This window comes from Vulpes lagopus, chromosome 4 (assembly GCF_018345385.1).
Source record: "Vulpes lagopus strain Blue_001 chromosome 4, ASM1834538v1, whole genome shotgun sequence".
In the NCBI taxonomy this organism is placed as follows: domain Eukaryota; kingdom Metazoa; phylum Chordata; class Mammalia; order Carnivora; family Canidae; genus Vulpes; species Vulpes lagopus.
In genome coordinates, this window is record NC_054827.1 from 74,304,208 (window position 1) to 74,324,962 (window position 20,755).

The 20,755-nt window shown below is 37.4% G+C and overlaps 1 protein-coding gene across 9 annotated transcripts in view; it reads left to right on the top strand.

The window, feature by feature from the left end:
* Positions 1–235: 235 nt before the first annotated feature.
* The window catches only part of MCTP1 (multiple C2 and transmembrane domain containing 1), a 349,470-nt gene continuing 328,950 nt past the window's right edge, over positions 236–20,755 (top strand). For all 9 annotated transcript variants that reach the window (XM_041753629.1, XM_041753630.1, XM_041753633.1 and 6 more), the window contains exon 1: positions 236–435. In XM_041753629.1, coding sequence (XP_041609563.1) covers positions 379–435 — 57 coding nt within the window. In that variant the 5' untranslated portion in view covers positions 236–378. The remainder of the gene's footprint in view (positions 436–20,755) is intronic.

Below are 20,755 nucleotides of genomic sequence, written 5' to 3' on the forward strand. Positions count from 1 at the left end.
GAGGTGATTATTTTAAAAACACACGTTTGATTTTAATGGGTGCAGTGTTTACATTTGAGTTTGCAAACTGGTTCGAACCCCAAATGTGATGTTTGTTATGTAATCTAACAGTTTTGGGAGGGGGAACACCCTGACTGGTGTGAGGGAGAGTTGAGTCATATCCTGTGAATGTGAAGCTACGGTATTTAAGCATCACGGGTTCCTCTTACTTTCATTCTAAGTGGCTGCAGTTCAGAGCAGCAAGTGCTCTGTGAAGAGGCTGTTACTAGCCCTTGGAGGTGAACAGCCTCTCTTGAAAGGATTCAGGGAAGAAAGCCAAGTCTGAATATGCAGTTTGCTCACTGGGATGAAAGATGTTTTGTTTATTTCTAATCAACGATGCTAGACACCTGCAAGCTCAAAAGTGCCTGCAATTTGCCATTTGTTTATAATAAGGTAAGTTCCATATTTTGGTTTGCTCATTGCATTGGCACAGCCTAGAATGAACGTGGCAGTTTTCATATGATTATGCTTCAGAAAATGCCTCCTCACAGGTATTTGAAGGTGGCATTTGAGATTCTAACGCAAGTCATTTTAAACTTACAGTACAATCTATTTGTGAGATACTTAATTGAATAGATTGATAGTTCCTTTATAATAGTTTTTTAATAAAAAAAATGCAATACCTGAGAAGCAGACACGTTCTAGTAATTTTATAACATTTTAGTTTTTCTTTTCTTTTCTTTTCTTTTTAAGAATTAAATAGTACCAGCTTCTTTTTTTCCCCCTTTCTGCTGCTCTTTGATCTTGATTAAAGGTGAAACATCCATAAAATTCATATGATTATGCTTGGATCTTACTCTAAATAACCATAGCTTGACAACTGTATTTCTCCACTGAAATAAAAAGTGGTATTAATAATTATTAGGAAGTTGCAAGTTGAAACGTAAGTCTCTTTCATATTTGGTTTTCTCTATAAGTGAAAGGCTACCATATTCATAAACTTCTAATTGCTGTAAGCTTTAAAATGTGCATGAGTTTATCACAAACCCACTTCCTCAGTTGTTCTTAGAGACACTCGTAAACTGTATGGATAGGAAAATCTGTGGATAGAAAAGTGAATGAGAGATCTGTTTTTCCATGCTTTAAGCTTACTGCTGACAGGTTGGGGTGAATAACAGGAATGCTGTCTTGGTTTTTTTTATTGATTAGAGAAATGACATCAAATCAGATCTAATGTTGGTATCTGGTGTCACATAATTTTGGACACTCATATTTAAGGACTATGAATTCTTTTGAGGTAGAAAAGGTTAATTTGATTTTGAGAGCTGTAGCTGTGAATTGGTAAAATTAATGAATCGAGGGGTTTTTGTATGTTTTGTGACACTTGGCATTAGAATACTTTCTTCTTGATTGACCCACTGTCATGCTTATAGATTGTTTCATTTCTATTCAAAATTATACTCATTACAAAATCACTTGATTCTAACTACAACGTGGAAATTACTTTTCATTAGGTATATATTGAATAATTCATGTTTTCACAAAGGTCAGGGGGTCAGTCAACTGTTGGAAGGCATGTAGTTTTCCACTTGTTTGAAGAGGAAATGAAAATTAGTTCAACTTCCAGGGGCGCCTGGGTGGCTCAGTTGGTTAAGTGTCTGCCTTCAGCTCAGGTCATGATCCTGGGGTCCTGGGGCAGAGCCCTGTGTCCTGGGGCTCACTGCTTGCAGGAGCCTGCTTCTCCCTCTCCCTCTGTCAATCTCCCCACCCTCACTCATGCTCTCTCTCTTTCAAATAAATAAATATAATCTTAAATAAATAAATAAAATTAGCCCAACTTCCAAACATATATGAAGGCAGTATTCCAAATTGAGAAAATAAAGAACTTTCGGGAAAATGACTTAACGGTGTGAGAGCCTTTGGGAACTTGCATAGTGAAAAGGCACATATCCCAAAAGATTAAAATCCAAGATATTATAAATAGAATATTCTGATGCCAAATGTGTATCAGACTCTGCTTTTTTGCCTGGGCAGAAAGGGAGCTCTATTCTGGTTCATTAAGAGTTCGTTGAGAATTTTTCCTTAGATCGTATGTGAATTACTAAATGTCAATAGAAAGGATAGAACACATCTACATCAAGACAAAAACATATGTTCTTATACTTTGTTTCAGATTCTTAAATATGGATTACAATAGCCATATGAGCTGTTGTTATGAATTAAAACTCAAACTGACAAAATTTTGTGAAATCAAGTCTTTACAGTCTGCTCTGTTTTGAATATGGACTTTATTATTTATGACATTGGATAGCTAGCTGGTAATTATGTGGTGAGATAATTGAGGCACCTTGTTTCCCCTCCTTCCTTGCTGCGGTCCCCATTCTTTGGTTATATTCTGTACACTTCCAGAAAGGGTATAGGTAAGCATGGGGAGAGAGAAGGAAAGAGAGCAGAAACATGTAGTATACTATTTCTATCTTTCACCTCTGAATCAAAATGGTTTTGACAAGGAAAGAGGTCAAATAGAATAGCTAAAATGAGTCTATCAATAACCTGTGGATCTTAGTTATTCAGGAAATCCCTTGACCTCTGAGATGAAGAATAATTGGGAGCTTGGTTGAGAAAACCCTTTTGGCCTTACAGGATTGCTTGCAAGGATCAAATTTTATCTGTATTTTATTAACTGTAAAGTGTGAGACATATTTTTGAGAACTTCTTTCTTTGTCTTCCTATATAGTAAAGGAGCTGACAAGGCATCAGAGCTACTCAGGATTCCACTCTGGATTCAGAATATTTCTTTTCAGTAATAAAAGGCTCCCTTTTCTCCTCTTTGTAAACTATTTTACTGGTTAATTTCCAGTTTATATAAAAATGTTTTACAGGAATGAGCTCCAAAAATAAAACCCCCAAACCCAATTTTACCTAAGTCCTGGTACTCCTTTAAAATTTCCTCAAGGAAACCCATCCTCACTCAAAAGATATTTATCAAGTGGCGACTAAATTTAATTTTCAACCTAAAAGCAGCGTGATGTCCTCAGCTGGGGACTGCAGCAGCAGAAGCACATAGTATGACATTTTTTCTTTGTCTTTAAAGATTTTTTGTTTAGGTAAGGCTTTGACAGGTTTGAAAAAACAAATTTATGGAGTATTCATTCTGACTACTGAAAATGAAATCTTTCTGGAAGATGCTTTAGGTTCTACTATCTCTAGTAAATTCTATTGGATATCAAAAGTAGCCCACTTGCTGGTAAAAAGAAGAGCAATGTTAACTCCTCCGCCTACTTCTGAAAATCAGTTTTGATGATCAAATGAGACTGTGCGCATGCAATTCCTTGTAAACTCCATAGAGCTTAAAAGTAACACTATCACAACATAAGATATACAAAATTGTGTATTTGGAAGAGAACTTGATGTCATCTCACAAATTCTCAATTCACCAAGAAGGGAATTAAGATCCACAAGAGTTAAAAAGGTGCCTTGCTTCACTCAAGCTAGTATCTGAGCCAAGACCAAAACCTGGGTCTTTCTATCTGCTTAGTTACCTAGAAATTGATCAGAAGACTAGCCGTTTCTTGACTTGCACTAATAGGGTTTTTTTAAAAATATGTATTTTTTAATATTGATAAACATCTTTATTGAAAACTATATCCTTGGAGAATATCTTGCAGAAGACATATGACCTTGGGTATAGGTTTTGTGGGCTGAGGATTCTCTGTTGGATCTAGTTTAAAGGAGCATGAATTTTTGGAATGATTATCAGACCATAACATCTGACTCTTGCAATCTCTTAGCTTTTGCCACAAAGTGTCCAAACCTTGTACTTGTAAAGGTACATATGCATAATGGATATGGGTAGATTTTGCAGCTTTTAAAATTGTAGGTAGTATGGGAGATTATTTTGACATGTTTGTTGAGAGTAGGGACAAAAAGATATTCTCCAGATGCTTACCCTTAAAAAGAGATTAGGGAAATTTAAATAGCCAATAAACTTGCAACCATTTTTGTTAGAACTGATCTATTTTATATTTATGAAACTCTTGTCTTTATCAGGGACATGACATGAGAGAAAGATGACTTTTCAAGTTACTAATGTTAATGACCTATATCTTACTATACCCATGAAGACAATGAGCTTATAAAGAAAATTTTTCTTAACCTCTTAATATTAAGATTAAAAGACAGGTTAATTAAAAAATGCATTGGTAGTATTAATAAAAGTAATTTTTTACTCCAGAGAATCAAAAGATGACCATCATTTCTTTTTAAAAAATGTAACGCTTATGACAGTTAAATGCTACCTGTATATCCTATACTCCAATTTCTAGCTTCAGTAGTAAGTGGTATTTTTTATCATACTATCTTATGAACAGATCTTAGCCCTGCTTGGAATAAAGTTCACTGCTTACTTTTGATTACTTTGATTCCTAGAACTGTATGAATATGCTATATAACCATCTGGAGGTAAAGAAAAACAGATGAGATAATGAAGTAAGGGTCTTTAAAAATTAAAAATGCAAGGTGATAATGTGCTGTTTAAGGAACAGAGCCTCAGCACTAGGCTTGTAGTAGCAGGAATCAATACTTCTTTGTTAATATTGACCCTTCCTGTGGTTTTGGAGGTAACAGTCTTGTTTTGATTTTGTTTCTCTGTCTACAAAGTTCAGGAAATTTCACATTAGAGCCAGACAATCATCCCACATATCCTATAGGTGCTTGGTAAATATTGATTAATGGTCCTGTGAACATCAAGGTGGGTGAAGCACTTTGAACTCTTTTGAAAAGCCTATCAGTGTGCCATTTAGTATAACTGTCAAGATTTGTAAAAACATTCCCTTGAGAGAAGGCCAAGAAAGCTTTGGAGATTCTTTGTTGAGTTTTAATTCCATATTAATTTTGTAAAGATACTCAAACTAGTCACTTGATCTTCCTTTACTTGAGTCATTTCAGTAGTAGAATGGGATTAGTGATATTTATTCATGGCAATTTATAGCATCCCCAAAAGTAACAAATCAAGTTCCAGATCCCTCACTGTACAAATGTTTTTGTCCAAGATGAAAATAACAGTAATGTCTAACATTTAACTCTATTTAATAAACTAACATTTAACATTTAACATCTAACATTTAACATTTAACTATATAATAGCCTTTTATGAACTAAATTAATTTCTTAAAACCGTCTTATGAAATTTGGGCACTATTATTCTCATTTGATAGATGGAGAAACTGAAGTATTTAGAAATTAAGTGACTCATCCCTGACATGATACAAATGGTTATAGAATGACTAGCATTGAACCAAGGCAGTCAGATTTCAGAGCTGCATTACATGACTACATTTTATGCTACCTCCAGTTAGAATCCCTTAATCCCAGTGATAGGAAGTTTTAAAGTGCCACAGAGAGGCAAAGAAATCTTTTTAATGTTAATACATTTAATCATTTCAAGGACTCTAACATTCTCATTCTTAATGAAATCCAGGCCTTTATGAACTAGAAATATATTAAATTAACTCAGGAATTCATATAAGATGAGACTAATAACAATGCAAAATGTGTCTGGAATGAGCAAACATAATGGTGAGTTCTCCTACATGATCCTAGTCTTTGGCAATATGAAAAGATTTCCTTCTTTTGAGACAGTTTTCAATGTGCACGTAATCAACTTATACAGTCCCAGAAAATCTTGTGGAAATTTTTGTGTTTTGAGGGAAGATTAATCTCCCATCTCCTTTTCTCTGTACACTCCCTAAACATTTCCTTATGAAAGGTATTATTTGGGGAAAGAACACATTAAATGAATAGTAGAAGTTTAGGTCTATTGTACAACTGGGTACATTTTGATCTGCTTTCTCCAGAGACTCCACAAGTTATGCTTGGAATTCTTGGGTAATTTTCAAACCTTCATGTGTCTTCAGGTTTTCTATACAAGGACTTTCTTCACAAATTGTGTACCCTTAGTGTTAGCATGATGACTAATACATGGTAGACTCTCAGTAAGGCTTTCTGGCAAGTTGAATGGATGGATGGATGGATGGATGGATGGATGGATGGATGGATAGATGGATGGATGGATGGATGGATGGATGGATGGATGGTAGGGATGTACTGGGACTTCTCCAGATCTGCTCTGAGTCATGACTCATGTAGTTGAGACTGGATTGGGACCAGACTCTCCCTGAGCATGTGGGTACAAAGGAATGAAGTATAAGGTGTGAAAGAGTTTAGCTCAATTAATCTCCTATTTCATCATCTGATAATTTTCAGTGTGAAACTAATAGAGCCGGAAGTCATTTCTTGCCACAAGTCTTTCCCACTGTTTTGTATTGGAGTTTCTTTAATAACACATAGGAAGCATCATTGCTTTACTCTCTTGATTCAAAACCTAAATGTATGCAGATATACATATATAATTTATATGCATTATACGTATGCAGAGAGAGATTAGGTAAAATCAAAAGATCAAAATAATTTGAATACCTAAATGAATGGGAATTATCAAAGTTTGACTATTTTAGGATTTATTATGAAAAATAAAATGCAAAATGCAAAACAATTGAGACAGAATTAAAGAGAAAGGGATTTTTAAAAATCATTTTAAATGCTTTTTTATAAAAATATCTATTTCTTTCAATCTTAGAAGAGAAGCCTTGTTTTTTTCCACAAAATTTCATTGGAGAGCTCAAACTAAAAAGTCTGGGAACCAAAATTTATTTGGTATCAACCAGTCATTGTGAGGGATGGTTTCCAAAATGAGGATAGTGACTAAAGGGTTAGGTTAGGGAATGCTGCAGATTTCAAAAGAGGGTATTAAGGTGATTATTGTTTGAAGTTTTCCAAGGGGGAAAAACACAGCAAAAACTATCCTGTAAAAACATTTGATCAAACACAAAATATAAAGTTTTAGACAATGGGAGCAACTCTATTGGGAAAATTGCACATTTGGCCTTGGCCCAGAGGAATGATTAAAAATGAAACATGCACATACACACAAAGAAAAAATCCCAATTAGTACACACACACACACACACACACACACACACACAAATAATTGGCTGGCCTTTCTTTTTCCTGGTCCTAAACACAACAGCATATGTTCACTATTTGAGGAAATTCTATTCCTTGGTGAACAGGTGCCTTGTGTTATTTGAAGTGCAATTGTTTCCTATGGGTCGCTGTTTCTCGTGGTGATTTTCCTACCTTGGAAATAGCATGCTTCAAGTCAAAAATCAGTGGAAAGCATTACCCTGGCCACAGCAGACCTGAATTCTATACTGTACAGTCTGGGCTTTAGTTTTAACATGCCTCAAATAAAGGATTCATCCTCTATGCCTCGCTTGTTTCCCAAAGAGTGGGAATTATTTTTGGGTAGGATTCTTTTCTTTCTTTTTCATTTTCAAATCAGTGGTTGCTTTTTATTTTCAACTCAGTTCTGAAACAATTACTTCCACGTTTATCTAGCCAAAGTGGCTGAAAAATTTCTGCTAAATTCAAGCCTAGAGTTTGAGAAATGTTCATGCTATAAATAGATATGTGGGGGGAGAGATGAATGAATTAATGCCTCATGGCAAATGTATACTCAAAGTGTGTATATTGCTACAAAAATCATGAATACAGCAGACATAAGAACTGTAGCTTTATTACCTCTTTTAAATATTTGATAAACTACACGAAATATTAATGTTCAGAAGTTTTTGAAAAGTACATTGCAACCCAGAAGTATGCAGATTATTACCAGGAAGCCACTGATGTCGACAGAAATATGACTTATAGTTATTTTTAGGAGAAGGTATTAAAGTGATCATTGTTTCAAACTTTCCCAAGGAGAAAAGAACAGAAAATTTTCCTGTACAAACACTTGATCATACACAACTTTTAGGGTCAGAATATGTAAGTTTTAGACAATGGAAATAAATTTATTGGAAAAGCAGTCCTGTTCTTTGGCTCTTATGTGACAGGTGCTTTACAACAAAGGGCAGAGTCACCATTTGGATGTTTTTTTTTTTAACATATCAGACACTAAGTTATTTTTTTTTTCAGGAATCAACTAAGGTCTGCTGCATAACAATACTTTCCTCACCATATCTTGAACTCTTTCTCACTGTGTCTATTATTTTTGTATATTTTCATAAAAGATTACTATTATATTTTACTATTCTAATTATATTTTTTTAAACAGCACATAAGGAGAAAGTTAAAACTAAGCATCAGTTTTATTCAAAAAGTATAGGTCAGTGAGCCAAAGTGTACCACCTATAAAATTCCCATGATTTCTCTCTCTATCTGAGCAAAAACATCATTTATGTTCATAAAATTTTGTAATTGAAAGTGCCTTAGAGATCATCTAGCTCAACTGTCTCTTTTTGCAAATGAAAAATATTATGGCACAGGCAAAGTAAATGACTTTTCCAAGGTTATATCTACATCCAGCTCCCGACAGAGCCCAGCTGGGCATGGGGTTCCTAACATGCAACTCTGCGATCTTTTTACTGCATGAGTCAATGAGAGCATCACGACCCGAATTTAGTCTTCAAATAGTACATTGGGTTTGCACTTCAAATTAAAATGCTAGTTGTGCACAGCATAAATCAATTTAAATTTGGCCTAATTTCTTTTTGACTATTAAGCAATTTTTTTTGCCATATTTTTTGGAAGGGTGTATTTTAACCACAGAGTCTATAATAGAAGCTTTTCCTGACACCTGAGAGTTTATCTTGACTCTCTTGACACTGCAGATGCACTTGTAATGACGGAGATAGGTTCACATGAAACCACTTTTGCACATCTAAGTTGTACTTTTACACACCTCCAGTGTTCCAGATCTTCAAAATGAATGCCTACATCAAACTGACAACTTCATAAATGCAAATTGTTTTCATAAACAACATATTTATTTTAATCATTTTACCAAATAAGTGGCCACAATTACTAAGAACTGTTCTAATAACTACACTTTTGTCCTTAAAGTGAGTAATGCACTGGAAGTGCCAGCCTCACTGCCTCTCTCTTGGTGGCGGCTGGGGAGCTGAGCGCCACACCCAGGCACCAGCACTCAGGTGGCAGGCACATCTCCAGGTGTGAGGCCCCTTTAGGAAATGGCCCAGATGCAGGCCATGCCAGGTAATGTGCTCTGCCCTCTTCTTTTTGGATAAGAACCAGAACAATCATGTCTCATTTGGCTTCTCATTTGCAACTGCAGTGAGGAATGAGGAAGGCAGATTTTTTTCCAGAGTATTCTTTGGAATGCTAGTTCTATGAAAATGACAGTCTGTAATCAAATAACTTTGGGAAATGTGAAATATTGTGCACTCCTTTTGCATATTCACACTGGAGGCAAAAGACAGGCACTTTAAAAGTTTTAAAAGGGGGATTTGTTCAATATGCTCTCACCTGATATTTCTCAAATAAGCCTATTCTCAAAAATATTACCTACTCCTATCGTGGAACACTCTTGAGAAACACAGATGAAATATTCCCCTTGGTGACTGAAAGTCCTAAAGGGAAGGTAGATTGGGACAATGAATTTACTGTTCCCTTGGGGTCTCTGTCCCTACAAATCCATGTGAGCTCCCTATTGAGTATAACTAGTGTTTAAACAGCAGTACTGCATAATTAATAGTCTCTGCATGTGTGTATACATATATACACATATTACTGTTTTTTAAAGCAAACTGTTTACTTTATGAATTATTTAAGGAATTTTTAAGAGTAATTTGACTTTTACCTCATTGAATAATGTCAGAACCATCTAAACTACTGTATTTCTGAACTGGTTTTTTCAAGAAACAATGGAAGCTCAAGGTGGGAGTGATGAAACTCTGAAGCAGGAGGTGGGTTAGATTTCACAGAACAATTCCTTAAGCTGGATCTAGAAGGATGTGTTGTCATTTTCCAGGTGGTAAGAGCACAGGCACAGAGGCATGGCTCAACATACCAATTTAGAAAGCTGGTTTAAAAAGACAAAAAACAGTATTTTTGGAGTCTAAGGTGGATAGAGGTGAATGGCTGATGAGGCAAGTCAAAGCAAGTCAGCTCATAAAGGTCTTTCAATGCCACACTGCAGAGCTTGGCCTTCAGCTTATAGGGCAGTTCTTTTTCAACTGGATGGTGCACCAGATTCACCAAGAATCTGAAAAAAAACTGTATGTACCCAGGTCCTATGCCCAAGTGATTCTTATTGATGAAATTATGGGTAGAGTTTAAGAATGTAAATCTGGAAAAAACACTCAAGTGATTGCAGTGTTCACCGCAAGGTGAGAAAACTCGAGGCACCAAAAAAGTATCTTGAGGGAATTGGAATTGGAATTCTGAAGCTTTGAGAGGGATGACTTAAAAGTCAGAGAAACCCATTTGGAGGCTTTTACATCAGTCTGGGCAAAATACAGCTAGAGAAACAAAGGCAGTAATATGGGAGTGGAATAGAGAGTATGGGTGCCCCAGATTGGGTGTAGATCTGTTCTGTCTGGTGTTTGGTGGCTGGCCATAAGGGTGAGTGAGAAGAAGTGTCCAGGTTTCTGACTTGATGAGACCAACAGTCATGGCAGGGAACACTGAAGGGGTGCACATGAGCCCTGGTTCATTCATTACTCCTCCTCTTCAGCCTCTCACTTTGCTACCTTGTATCATGTCCAGAGTGCTCCCAATTCACTGCCCTGGCTGCTTCTTCCATAACTTTGCAATCAGACGTTCTGTGCCACTTAGCACCTCCCTGTTGAGAAAACACCAGAGAGAGACCCTGATCTACTGGCAGAGCTGTCCTAGGACCAAGAGGCCACTTGGAGAAACCTTCTGAGTAGAATAATCATTTGGGGAGACAGAGGTGAATGAAGGATATTTGTTGGAGAACTCACGGAATATGTGCACTGTGAATCTAGCCAGGGCTGCCTTTAGCCACTTCCCCCCTTTCTACTTGGTGAGGTTGAGGAGGTGGGGCATTTGGGAGGTATTAGAGCATAATAATGGCAAAGTACACCCATGAATGGCCCTTAGTCCTGAGTCAAAGGCTCTCAACCACGCCTGAGCAGCAGAGGAAAGTCAAGCCATGAGTCTGGATAAAGAGAAAACGGATGAGGTGAGGAAGCTGAGATTCTGCTGAACAACCAAAACTCCTAAAAACAACTTTGGCAAGCTCTATGGTGTGGGTTGGTCCTTCTCTGCCAAGGCTAGGAGAGAATTAAGAGGCCCCCTGGTGTGTGGTCTGGGGAACTCCTTGAAGAGGATGTTGGCCCAGCTGTACAGCAGGATTGGATATGATCAGAGAAGGCCTTTGTGAGCTGTGGTGTGACCCGGTTGGCGGGGAGTAGTGTGACAAGCTATTCCGAGGGGGCAGAAAGGGCACGGGGAACAAGCCTTGAGAAAGAGTCTCTCAGTACAACCCATGAAAACAGGTGAAGCTAGAAGACCTGGGTTCAAATCCAGACCCCACCACATATGATGTGACCTTGAGAACATTATTTGGCATCTCTGGGCTTCAGTCTCCTGCTCCTAAAAAGACAAATAACTAGCTCCTTCCCTGGAGCTAGTTAACATAGGTCAGGTGTGGAGTCAAATGTGGACCCCCTGGTGCTGCCAGTATTTCCACCTACCTCATCAGTGCCCAGACCCTTTCAAGTTCTTATACTGCAAGCATATTCTCATCTAGTGGTCTGTGGAGCAATCAGTTCATATGAGACAGTCTTGGGAAAAAATTGAAAAAACCTATACCCTGAAGGGTAAATTCAACAGTAGAGTGATTGATGGGACTCTTGTTCACAAGCTCTTGTTTATATATTCTCAGCCTTTGGATAATTTGTTTTGTTCAGGATTTATCCAACTAGGGTTAGGAAGGTAGGATTTAATGTACTGCAGAACTGACCAAATGCTTCTTGATACTGATTTTACCCAAACACAAGAGCAACTTGACAAACTCTGTTCTATGTGTGGAGAGGGGAATGGAGTCCTTTGGTGCCTCGAGAACCATATGCTATATTAATATGCCAGCCCTCCCCAAGGGTCCCCCGTACCCGCACACACAGAAGAGAACTGTGATGAATAGTCTCACATTAGTGTCTCTGAGAAAATCCAATAATAAAGAAGCCTGAATGTCAGTTAAACACATTTACTCTAAAGGAAGGCTTATTTTTCTCATGGACCTATCGAAATCTCTCTTAACAATTTTCCTAACAGAAATGGGGTAAACAAGTGCAAGTAGACGGACTTTCACACGTGCATATTTCTATTCTTTTTTCTTGGAAATAGAGTGGAGGACTAAAATACTAAAATTCATCTCTCATATCATTGCCAGATTTTTAGTAAAAACCTAGTCATTGCTTAAATTTTAAATTTTATTTAGGACAATCTCATTTACATGATGATGAATTTTAGATTTTTCGATCTGATTATTCTTTTAGATACATCAGTCTGTGCAGTGGCCACAAGTCCATAGAGTGAGACTTGGGACCCACAAGGGCCTCTGGAGCGCACACGCTATTCGTGAATGCTTTAGTGCATTCCTTTCCATGTGTTCAGAGGTGCAAAAATATTTTCTGAGAGCCCGTATGCCAGAAACTGTGGGGACACAGTTAGCAGATAAAATGAAACAATGTATGCTAACAAGGAGCTTTAATCACTCTCATGAATATCAAATTATAAGCTGTACTGAGTGACATTAGATGAAGGAGAAGATAATAGAGAGTATAATAGGGAAAGTTAATTTAGATAATGGGCTCAGGGAAGTCTACTCTGAGAAAGTGACTTTTAAGCTGAGACTAGTGATATGTAGAATTAATTTTGGTTTCCCTGTCATGTGAAAGTTTGCGAGGATTAGGGAAAACCTCTGTAAAGTACCCAGCATGGTATTTGGTTCCAGCATGATTCAGAAGATTCAGCATTCTGTTTCCTGACCTATGAATGCAGAGCAGACAGTGCCGTGGAGCCCTGGGCTGGGCTGCCTCTGCTGCCTTCAGCTTTGGGTTTGGTGAATGGTTGGTAAACCTTAGGTTTTCTGTGGAGCCACAAGACCCCACAGCCTTTCTGGCCTATACTTTCACTGGGCATGCTCTGTGTGTGTGAAGTTCCTCACAAACCTGCTTTGTTCAACATTTCTATGCAGAGTCGAGTACCCTTCCCTCCCTTACTCTGTGTTCCAGTCCATTCGACTTGTTTCTGATTCCTTGCCTCCTGTCCTTGGAAGTGGGCCTATCTCCTGCAACCCCAACCCTATGGAACTTCCCTGAACCAAGACAGTACCGTCTTCCCAGTGAGAGATGTATGTTCCCCTCCATCCCCTCAAAGCACCTGAACCAGGCCGCACCCCTCCAATGCAGTCCATCGTTCAGATCAGAATGAGCTTTATTTGCCCCTTAGACTTTGTGGTACCTACTTGTGCATCACTCCTGCATGGGGGTGGGGGGTGGGAGGGACCTAATGTTACATGAATCCACATGCTGCGTGAAGCCACATGCTCTTGATGGCCCTGCCTTAAACATAGCTGGAGTCTTGTGCCAGAGTCACTGTGGATGCTGTGGGGTTTGGAGCTCCCTGTAGGTATTCCCTGGTCTGTGCTGTAGGATTGGAGTACACCCGCCACAGAGCGTGACCTCCTGACCACAGCAGGCTTTGTGGTCAGGAGGCATCAGTGAGCAGGAGTGCCTCCATCGGGTTGTTCCAGCACCATCCCATCCTCAGGGAAGAAGCAGAGCTTGGATTTGGGGTGTCATGAGCACAGAGCTGGCTCATGACTGCAGCCTAGTAGACCTTTCACGGATCTGGTGTTGGCAGATGTGCAAGAAGAGAATTTAGGTGCCAATCAGACAGTGTCTTGACATGGGTGTGAAAATGACAAACGCCACCACAAAGAACGGGAAGACAGTTCTCTCCTGTCTTTGTGGTTTCTGGGGTTCTATCATGGAAGATAGAACGCAAAGCCAGTGAAAACTATGATCTGCAACGTTGGTGCATAAAAATGCTCAGACTCGGTGGACTTTAAATGATTTTATGGTCAATTTCTGTTATAGCTATTGCCGTCCACTGACCTATCAAGGATATAGCAGAGCTCTTGCTGTTGCCTGAATACCTTCCATCACATCACCCCTCTCTTTCTGAGCAATCCCAGTGGGCGATGAAATAGGACACATTTGAGAGAAAATAGGTGACTATACAAAAGACAAGTGCATTTCTTTGGCTGTCAAAATTAGCTATGAAAATTAAGATTGAGAACATCTGTTTTAATTATGTATGTAGCACAGATTGTTCTGTTGTTTCACAGTTTCTCTCAGGGGGGAAAAAAAAGAAAAAAGAAAAGTTCCCTGCTAGTCTCTCATGGCCTCCTAAGTCTCATTTGCTTTAGTAGCTGGAAAATGCTACTATTGAGATTAAATCATGTTCTGACATGCAAATATTATGTAAAATTTTTATACTTCTTGTTGCAGAGCCCGCGTGGTAAGATCGGACAGGACACACAAAAAACAGTCAACATAAATTTCTGCATAGGAATGACTGCCAAAGGACGGTAGCTCGGTGTTTAATTAGGCATGGACGCTGTATTTTTTGACCCAGTTGTGAAAACCATAGTAATGCAAACTGACACCCAGAAAGCTGCTGGGAACAGCCAAGGAAATGGAAGTGTACTAAGTAAAAAACAGCTTCCAGCTGATCTACCAGTTGAAGGTTTGAAATATTTACTACTCACCTGCCACTCACCCCGTGTCCCCAGAGTGCTGGACACTATAGAAGATTAACCCCCTAAATCTGCAAGGGCCTGTGGAATTGCCACCACCTACCACCAGGGCTATTGACATGTTAGACTAGCCCCCCTGGTTTTTTGTTTTGTTTTCTCTTCTTATTACCTCCTTTTAAAAAATAATCATGGCCTAATTCCTATATTTACTGTCCCTGAGAATGAAGTATTTTCCTTCTTCTATCAACATATTCTCTGTCTCTCTTTCTCTTTGCTGTACATTAAATCCATTTTCTCTGATTGGATTTTTCTTACAGCGAACCTGCCCAAGACCTTCTCTCTGTCTTTGAGAAACTTACATTCAAACGTGACTCAGTTCATTTTCTGCTCATGCTGACCATATAGTTCATTTTAATTTGAGTTCAATAGAATGTTAATAAAATTAATAGAACAGAGTAATTACCTTCTTCTCTGTCATAAAAGAACTTATTGAAAGAGTAAATTAAAGATGATTTTTTTAAAATCGAGGCTAAGAAATTGTTTAAACTTTATTCTAATAAAGCACAGATGTAAAATGTTTGAAAATACATGTAAGTATATTTTGAAGCTTAATAGTAAATATATCTTATTTTTGTGTAACTATTTTTCAACAAATCATTAATATTTATTTGCACATGCTTTTGAATTTGCTGTAGAAACAATAGACTATAGAGACAATCAAGGAGTTTATTTCTTCCTTCTAAATCATATATTTTATATTTTGTTTTCACCTTTACTGCTCTGGTTAGTCCCTCTAGTAAAGTGTTGAGTAATGATAGTGAGCATCCTGTCTTTTTCTTGATCTCAAAGGGGAAGATTTCATGTTTTACCATGAAGTACAATGATATTTGTTAATTATGAGATTTATGAGATTAAGAGAGTTTTCTTCTATTTATGAGATTGAGAGTTTTCTTCTATTGCTGACTTGCTATGATTGTCTTAAAAATTAATAGGTATTGGGGCACCTGGCTCAGTTAGTTAAGCATCAGACTCTTGATTTTGAATCAAGTAGTGATCTCAGGATTGTGAGATCAAGCCCTATATCAGGCTCAGTACTGGGCATGGAGCCTGCTTAAGATTCTCTCTCTTCCTCTCCCTTTGCCCCTCCCCACCAAAAATAAATAAAAGATATAACATTTTATCAAATGCTTTTCCTATATCTTTTGAGGTGATTGGGTGAGTTTTGCCTTTAATATACTAATCAGTGAATTATATTGTAATTTTCTTATGGCAATACACCTTCAAGTTCATGAGCTAAACCCATATTGATCATAATATTTTATCCTTTATACATATTGCTGTATTTAGTTTGCTAATATTTTGTTTGGAATTTTTTTAAGGATTTTATTTATTTATATGAGAGAGAGCACAAGCAGGGGAGAAGGAGACGAAGAAGCAGTTTCCCCACCGTGCAGGGAGCCTGATGTGGGACTCAATCCCAGGTCCTGGGTTCATGACAGGAGGTGAAGGAAAATGCTTAACCAACTGAGCTACCCGGGCACCCCTTGTTTGAAATTTTTGCATAGATGTTTATGAGTGAAATTGACCAGTATTTTTTCCTTTCTTATAATCCTCTTGTTAGATTCTGTTATTAACGTATTGACCTCCAATAAATAACTGATTATTTTCTTATAATCTGGATTAATGTATAACCCTGAAATGATTTCTTAGATATAGGAAGATTTTAATTATTGATAACATTTCTTAAATAGTTTTAGTAATGTCCACATTTTCTAGTTCTTTTTCAATTCATTTTAATAGATAATATTTCCAGATCTAAGTCCATTTTATATAAATTCCAAATGAATTGGCAATACTTTGTAGATAATGCAGAAGTATTAAAGATTTTTTTTTTATTTTTTTTTAGTATTAAAGATTTTTGAGTAGAAAAATGGTACTGTGTTTAGAGACATTATGCAAGATGAGTTGGATTAGGATTGGAAAATATAACTCTTCATTGATCAGCTATTCAAATGGCTACTGTCAAAATCTTTTCTAAAATGGTCATACTCTGCTTCATCATCTCTACCCATTAATAAAATTATTGAATTTTTCACTCAACTTTATTAACTCTATAAAATTTCATCTTCTTATAAGGTGGTTGCCTGTTGGTTTAAAATGTCTTGTTGTATTTTAAAGGGAAGTTCCCTGGGTGGTTCCATTCTTCATTGTTATATGTCATATTGGTACACCTATGGGCCTTTGTATATGATCCTACCTCAGAGTTTCTCCAAGTAGAGTCTAAAGAACCCCTGATACCCCCTGAACATTCTCCTCATGGACAAAGAACTTATCCAAAATATCAGACCATTGTTTTTATTCTTTTTTTTTTTTTCTTTTTTTTTCATTGTTTTTATTCTTAGAGTCAAGTAACATTCATTTTTTTTGTATATATATATATATATATATATATATATATATATATATATATAGGGTATTTACTAGTAACCCACTACATGAGTTATTAAGGGAAACCAAAGTTTGGTATTTGTTAATAAAATTAACGTGTTATTATGTTACCAGATTCTGAAGATACAAAACTAGCATAATCCCAAGAAGTCCAGCTATTAACATCACAACTGGGAGCATTGTGTAGCTCCTTCTGTGTACATACATAGAGTCTTCACAGATTTCTGGAATGAGTATTAGTATTCTTGTTTTTTTTTTTTTAAAAAAAAAAAAGGATCTTATTTATTTACTTGATCTGGGGAGAGAGAGTGCACAAGCAAGGGGAGCAGTAGAGGAAGAGGGAGAAGCAGGCTCCTCACTGAGCAGGGAGCCCTACCTAGGGCTCGGTCCAAGACCTGAGGCAATGGCAGATGCTTCACCCATAAAACCACTCTAAGTCCCAAGTATTAATATTAGTGTATCACTAATGTCATTTTTAGTTATGTTGGGCTGTTGCAGCTAGCTATTCTTATAAAAACTGGAATCAATTTTGCTTCACTGTCAATCCCATTTGTAGTGTGGTATTTTATTGACCCTGGAGTGTGTAGGATGCATGTATGTGTAAAGAGCTGTTAGGAGTCTCTCACTTCCCAAAAGTTGGACCTTAAGACATGTGTTGTGGTTTGAATATGAAGCATTTATGAAAGTAGATGTTCACACAGTTTGATCTACTGTGATGTTTCGTGGTTAGCAGTCTTCTTTGCACCTCCAACTCCTTGTCTCCCCTGGAAACTGGGAATGTCTAGGGTAGGTTGACTTTGGAGCCATTTACCTTTTTATAATTGGGCCAAGATAACAACCTTTTGTGGATTACAATTTAGAAGGCTATAGGGGTAACATCCTATGACAAAAAAAATGAAGTGGTTATGAGTGAGCGCTTTTCAAAGAAAATTCTTTTTTATTTTCTCTTGAAAATACAGATTAAATGAATGTTTCCTTGTGTCCTGTCTCCAAAAGTGAGGTTGCTTCTGGAATTAACTTCTGTGCTAATGTATATAATCTTTTGATTTGGACAGAGGAGTTGGGAATCCTGCAGCTTAGATTTTCTTTAAAAGAATTAATGGCCATTATGGTACTACTGATGAATTTGCTATCATAAAAACAGATTTCACAGGCAGAGCAAGTTCAAAGAAGTAGGAATAGAGACAGAAATTTAAATTTCTGTCCCTATTTAAAGGGATTGTAAAGATCCCTGATGTCAGGTGTTGAGGGTGAGAGGATTGGCTTTCCCAGTGCAGTTGTATTCCACAAGATAACACATCTTGACACACATCTTTCTTCATCTGCAGGAGAGCTCGTTTCTTATAAATGTTGGGAAGACTTGTTTTAAAATTATGCAAGGGAAGTTCTTTTTTAAAAGATCAATTCCTGGACCCAGAAATAATAAGATAACATTGTCTTGACAGTCATCATCATTTACGGTGCATACTGGAATTATTTGCATGTGGGTGGATTTTTCTGGCTTTGAGGGAATTTGTAATTTCTGAAATTAAATAATGCAGATGCCAGAGAATCTGTGGGGGCTGTTCAGTTCTTTTGGCCCATCTTCTGCTGAGGGGACTCTTGGATGAGATCAAAATACCAGACTCTTAATCTCGGACTGCTTGTAGGTTTTCTCACCTTCTGTAAAGGAAGCTGAGTCTGAGCATGGGAAGGGGGGAGGGAAACTGTGAAGCTCTTTTTCTTGTGATTTCAGCTGGACTGGATGTTGCTCTGAGGCTAAAGATAAATATACTACCAACCAAGAGATGGCTACCAACCAAGAGTTGAAAGTCAGAACAACAATGGTGTCATTTTTAGTTGATTATGTCTGTCACTTGTAGCTCTTCCTATACAAACTGCCCTCAGTTTTGCTTTACTATCATTTCTACTTATGATGAGCTATCTGGTTGGAAAACATCGAGACATTAACTATGATGGGTTTTCTAGTACCTAGATTTTTTCATCAAAATATATTCTCTTCAATAAAAATCATAAAGGCATGGATTCTCTAAAATCTTGCTGGATGAGGTTTTAGTCTATAATTATGAAGTCAATTAGTTAATTCTTAGTCAATTATTATGAAGAATTAAATAATATTGAATCAATGCTGTGACCAAATCCCATTCAGTGATCAAACTAAGGGAAATAGTTATTCTTAAATCCAAGTCTCATGTCCACTGATTGCTTTACTTGCCATTTTTAGTCTGAAGTGGCTGCCCACTAGCTGCAGGAAGTAACATAACCTCTGTAAATCTCATGTTCTTCCTCAGGAAACAGTGTTAGTGCATTGAGGAACCACATAGGCTCTGGAGTCTGTCTGCCGTTGAAGCTCTACTCGCGGCCCCTCATTTGCAGTTGTCCAACCTGAGACATGTTCACCTCTGTGTGACTCAGTGTCCTTATGTGCCAAATGATAATTGCCATAAAACTGCCTCCTGGTGCTGTCATGTGTTTCAGATGAAACAGTGGGTGCCAAGCACCAAATCATGTCTTCCACAAAGAAGAGCACTAAATAATTTTTTTTTAGATTTTATTTATTTATTCATGAGAGACACAGAGAGAGACAGAGACATAGGCAGAGGGAGAAGCAGACTCCCTGCAGGGGACCTGATGCGAAACTTGATCCCAGGACCTCAGAATCAAGACCTGAGCCAAAGGCAGACACTCAACCCCTGAGCCATCCAGGTGCCCCTCAATAAATGTTATTAAAAACAACCTTGAAGAGGGTTTGTGAAAATGGCTATGGAGGTACTTTGGACATGCATTGGAAGGAGAAAGGGAGCCAGAGGAATCACTTATCAATATCATTTTTTAAACCCACCTCGATTTTAAAAACTTCCCTTTTCAATTACTGTGTTTTTTCTTGATTTATGTCTTCCCTCAATAGTTATTCCCTGTTTATATGCATTCAGCCCCTGATTTTCTGGTTTTTTCTTTTTCTGACTTTGGCACAAAGGGAAAGACAAAGATGGCACAGAGTTAATGTGGCTATGTCCATGTCAACCATCTTACATGACCAGCGTGTACCTGCCATTTGCCTAATGAGTTGCCAGACAATGAGAAGGGTTAACAGAAGCCTGATGACCTTTTGCTGGGAATTAAGAGTGTGGAAACAAATATAGATTTAAGAGTAGATTCTTCTTTAAAATCTGTTTTAATATGTCATCTGGAATTCTACATAGAAAAAAATCAATTTAGATAGGGTCATCAACTACCAACAGGGAGCAATGATTTTTAATTATTACAAAGAAAGAAAAAGATTCATATTGGTCCTTTCTTTATTCATAAGCTTTGGTAGACCTGCAGATATGGCCATTTATTTTTTTTTTAATTTTTATTTTTTTAATTTTTTAATTTTTTTACTTTTTTAGCCTTCTTGAATTTAGGAGTAAATTATGCTCTGTAAGGTTGTTTATTAGAAGTTAGGGTTCATATTCCAACAGAAATAATCTTATGAATAATGACCAACTTCCACAAGTCTGTTTAACCCACCAATAATTAACTGGTGAGGTTTTAACCGTTCATTAGGAACTAATCATCCAGGATGCCAGAGATGCCCTGCTAACACAGGGATGGCATTTTCACTTCACTTCCCTTGAGTTGCAGGCAGATTAGATGCCCCTCCACCTTCAGGAGTCTGGAAGTAGATAT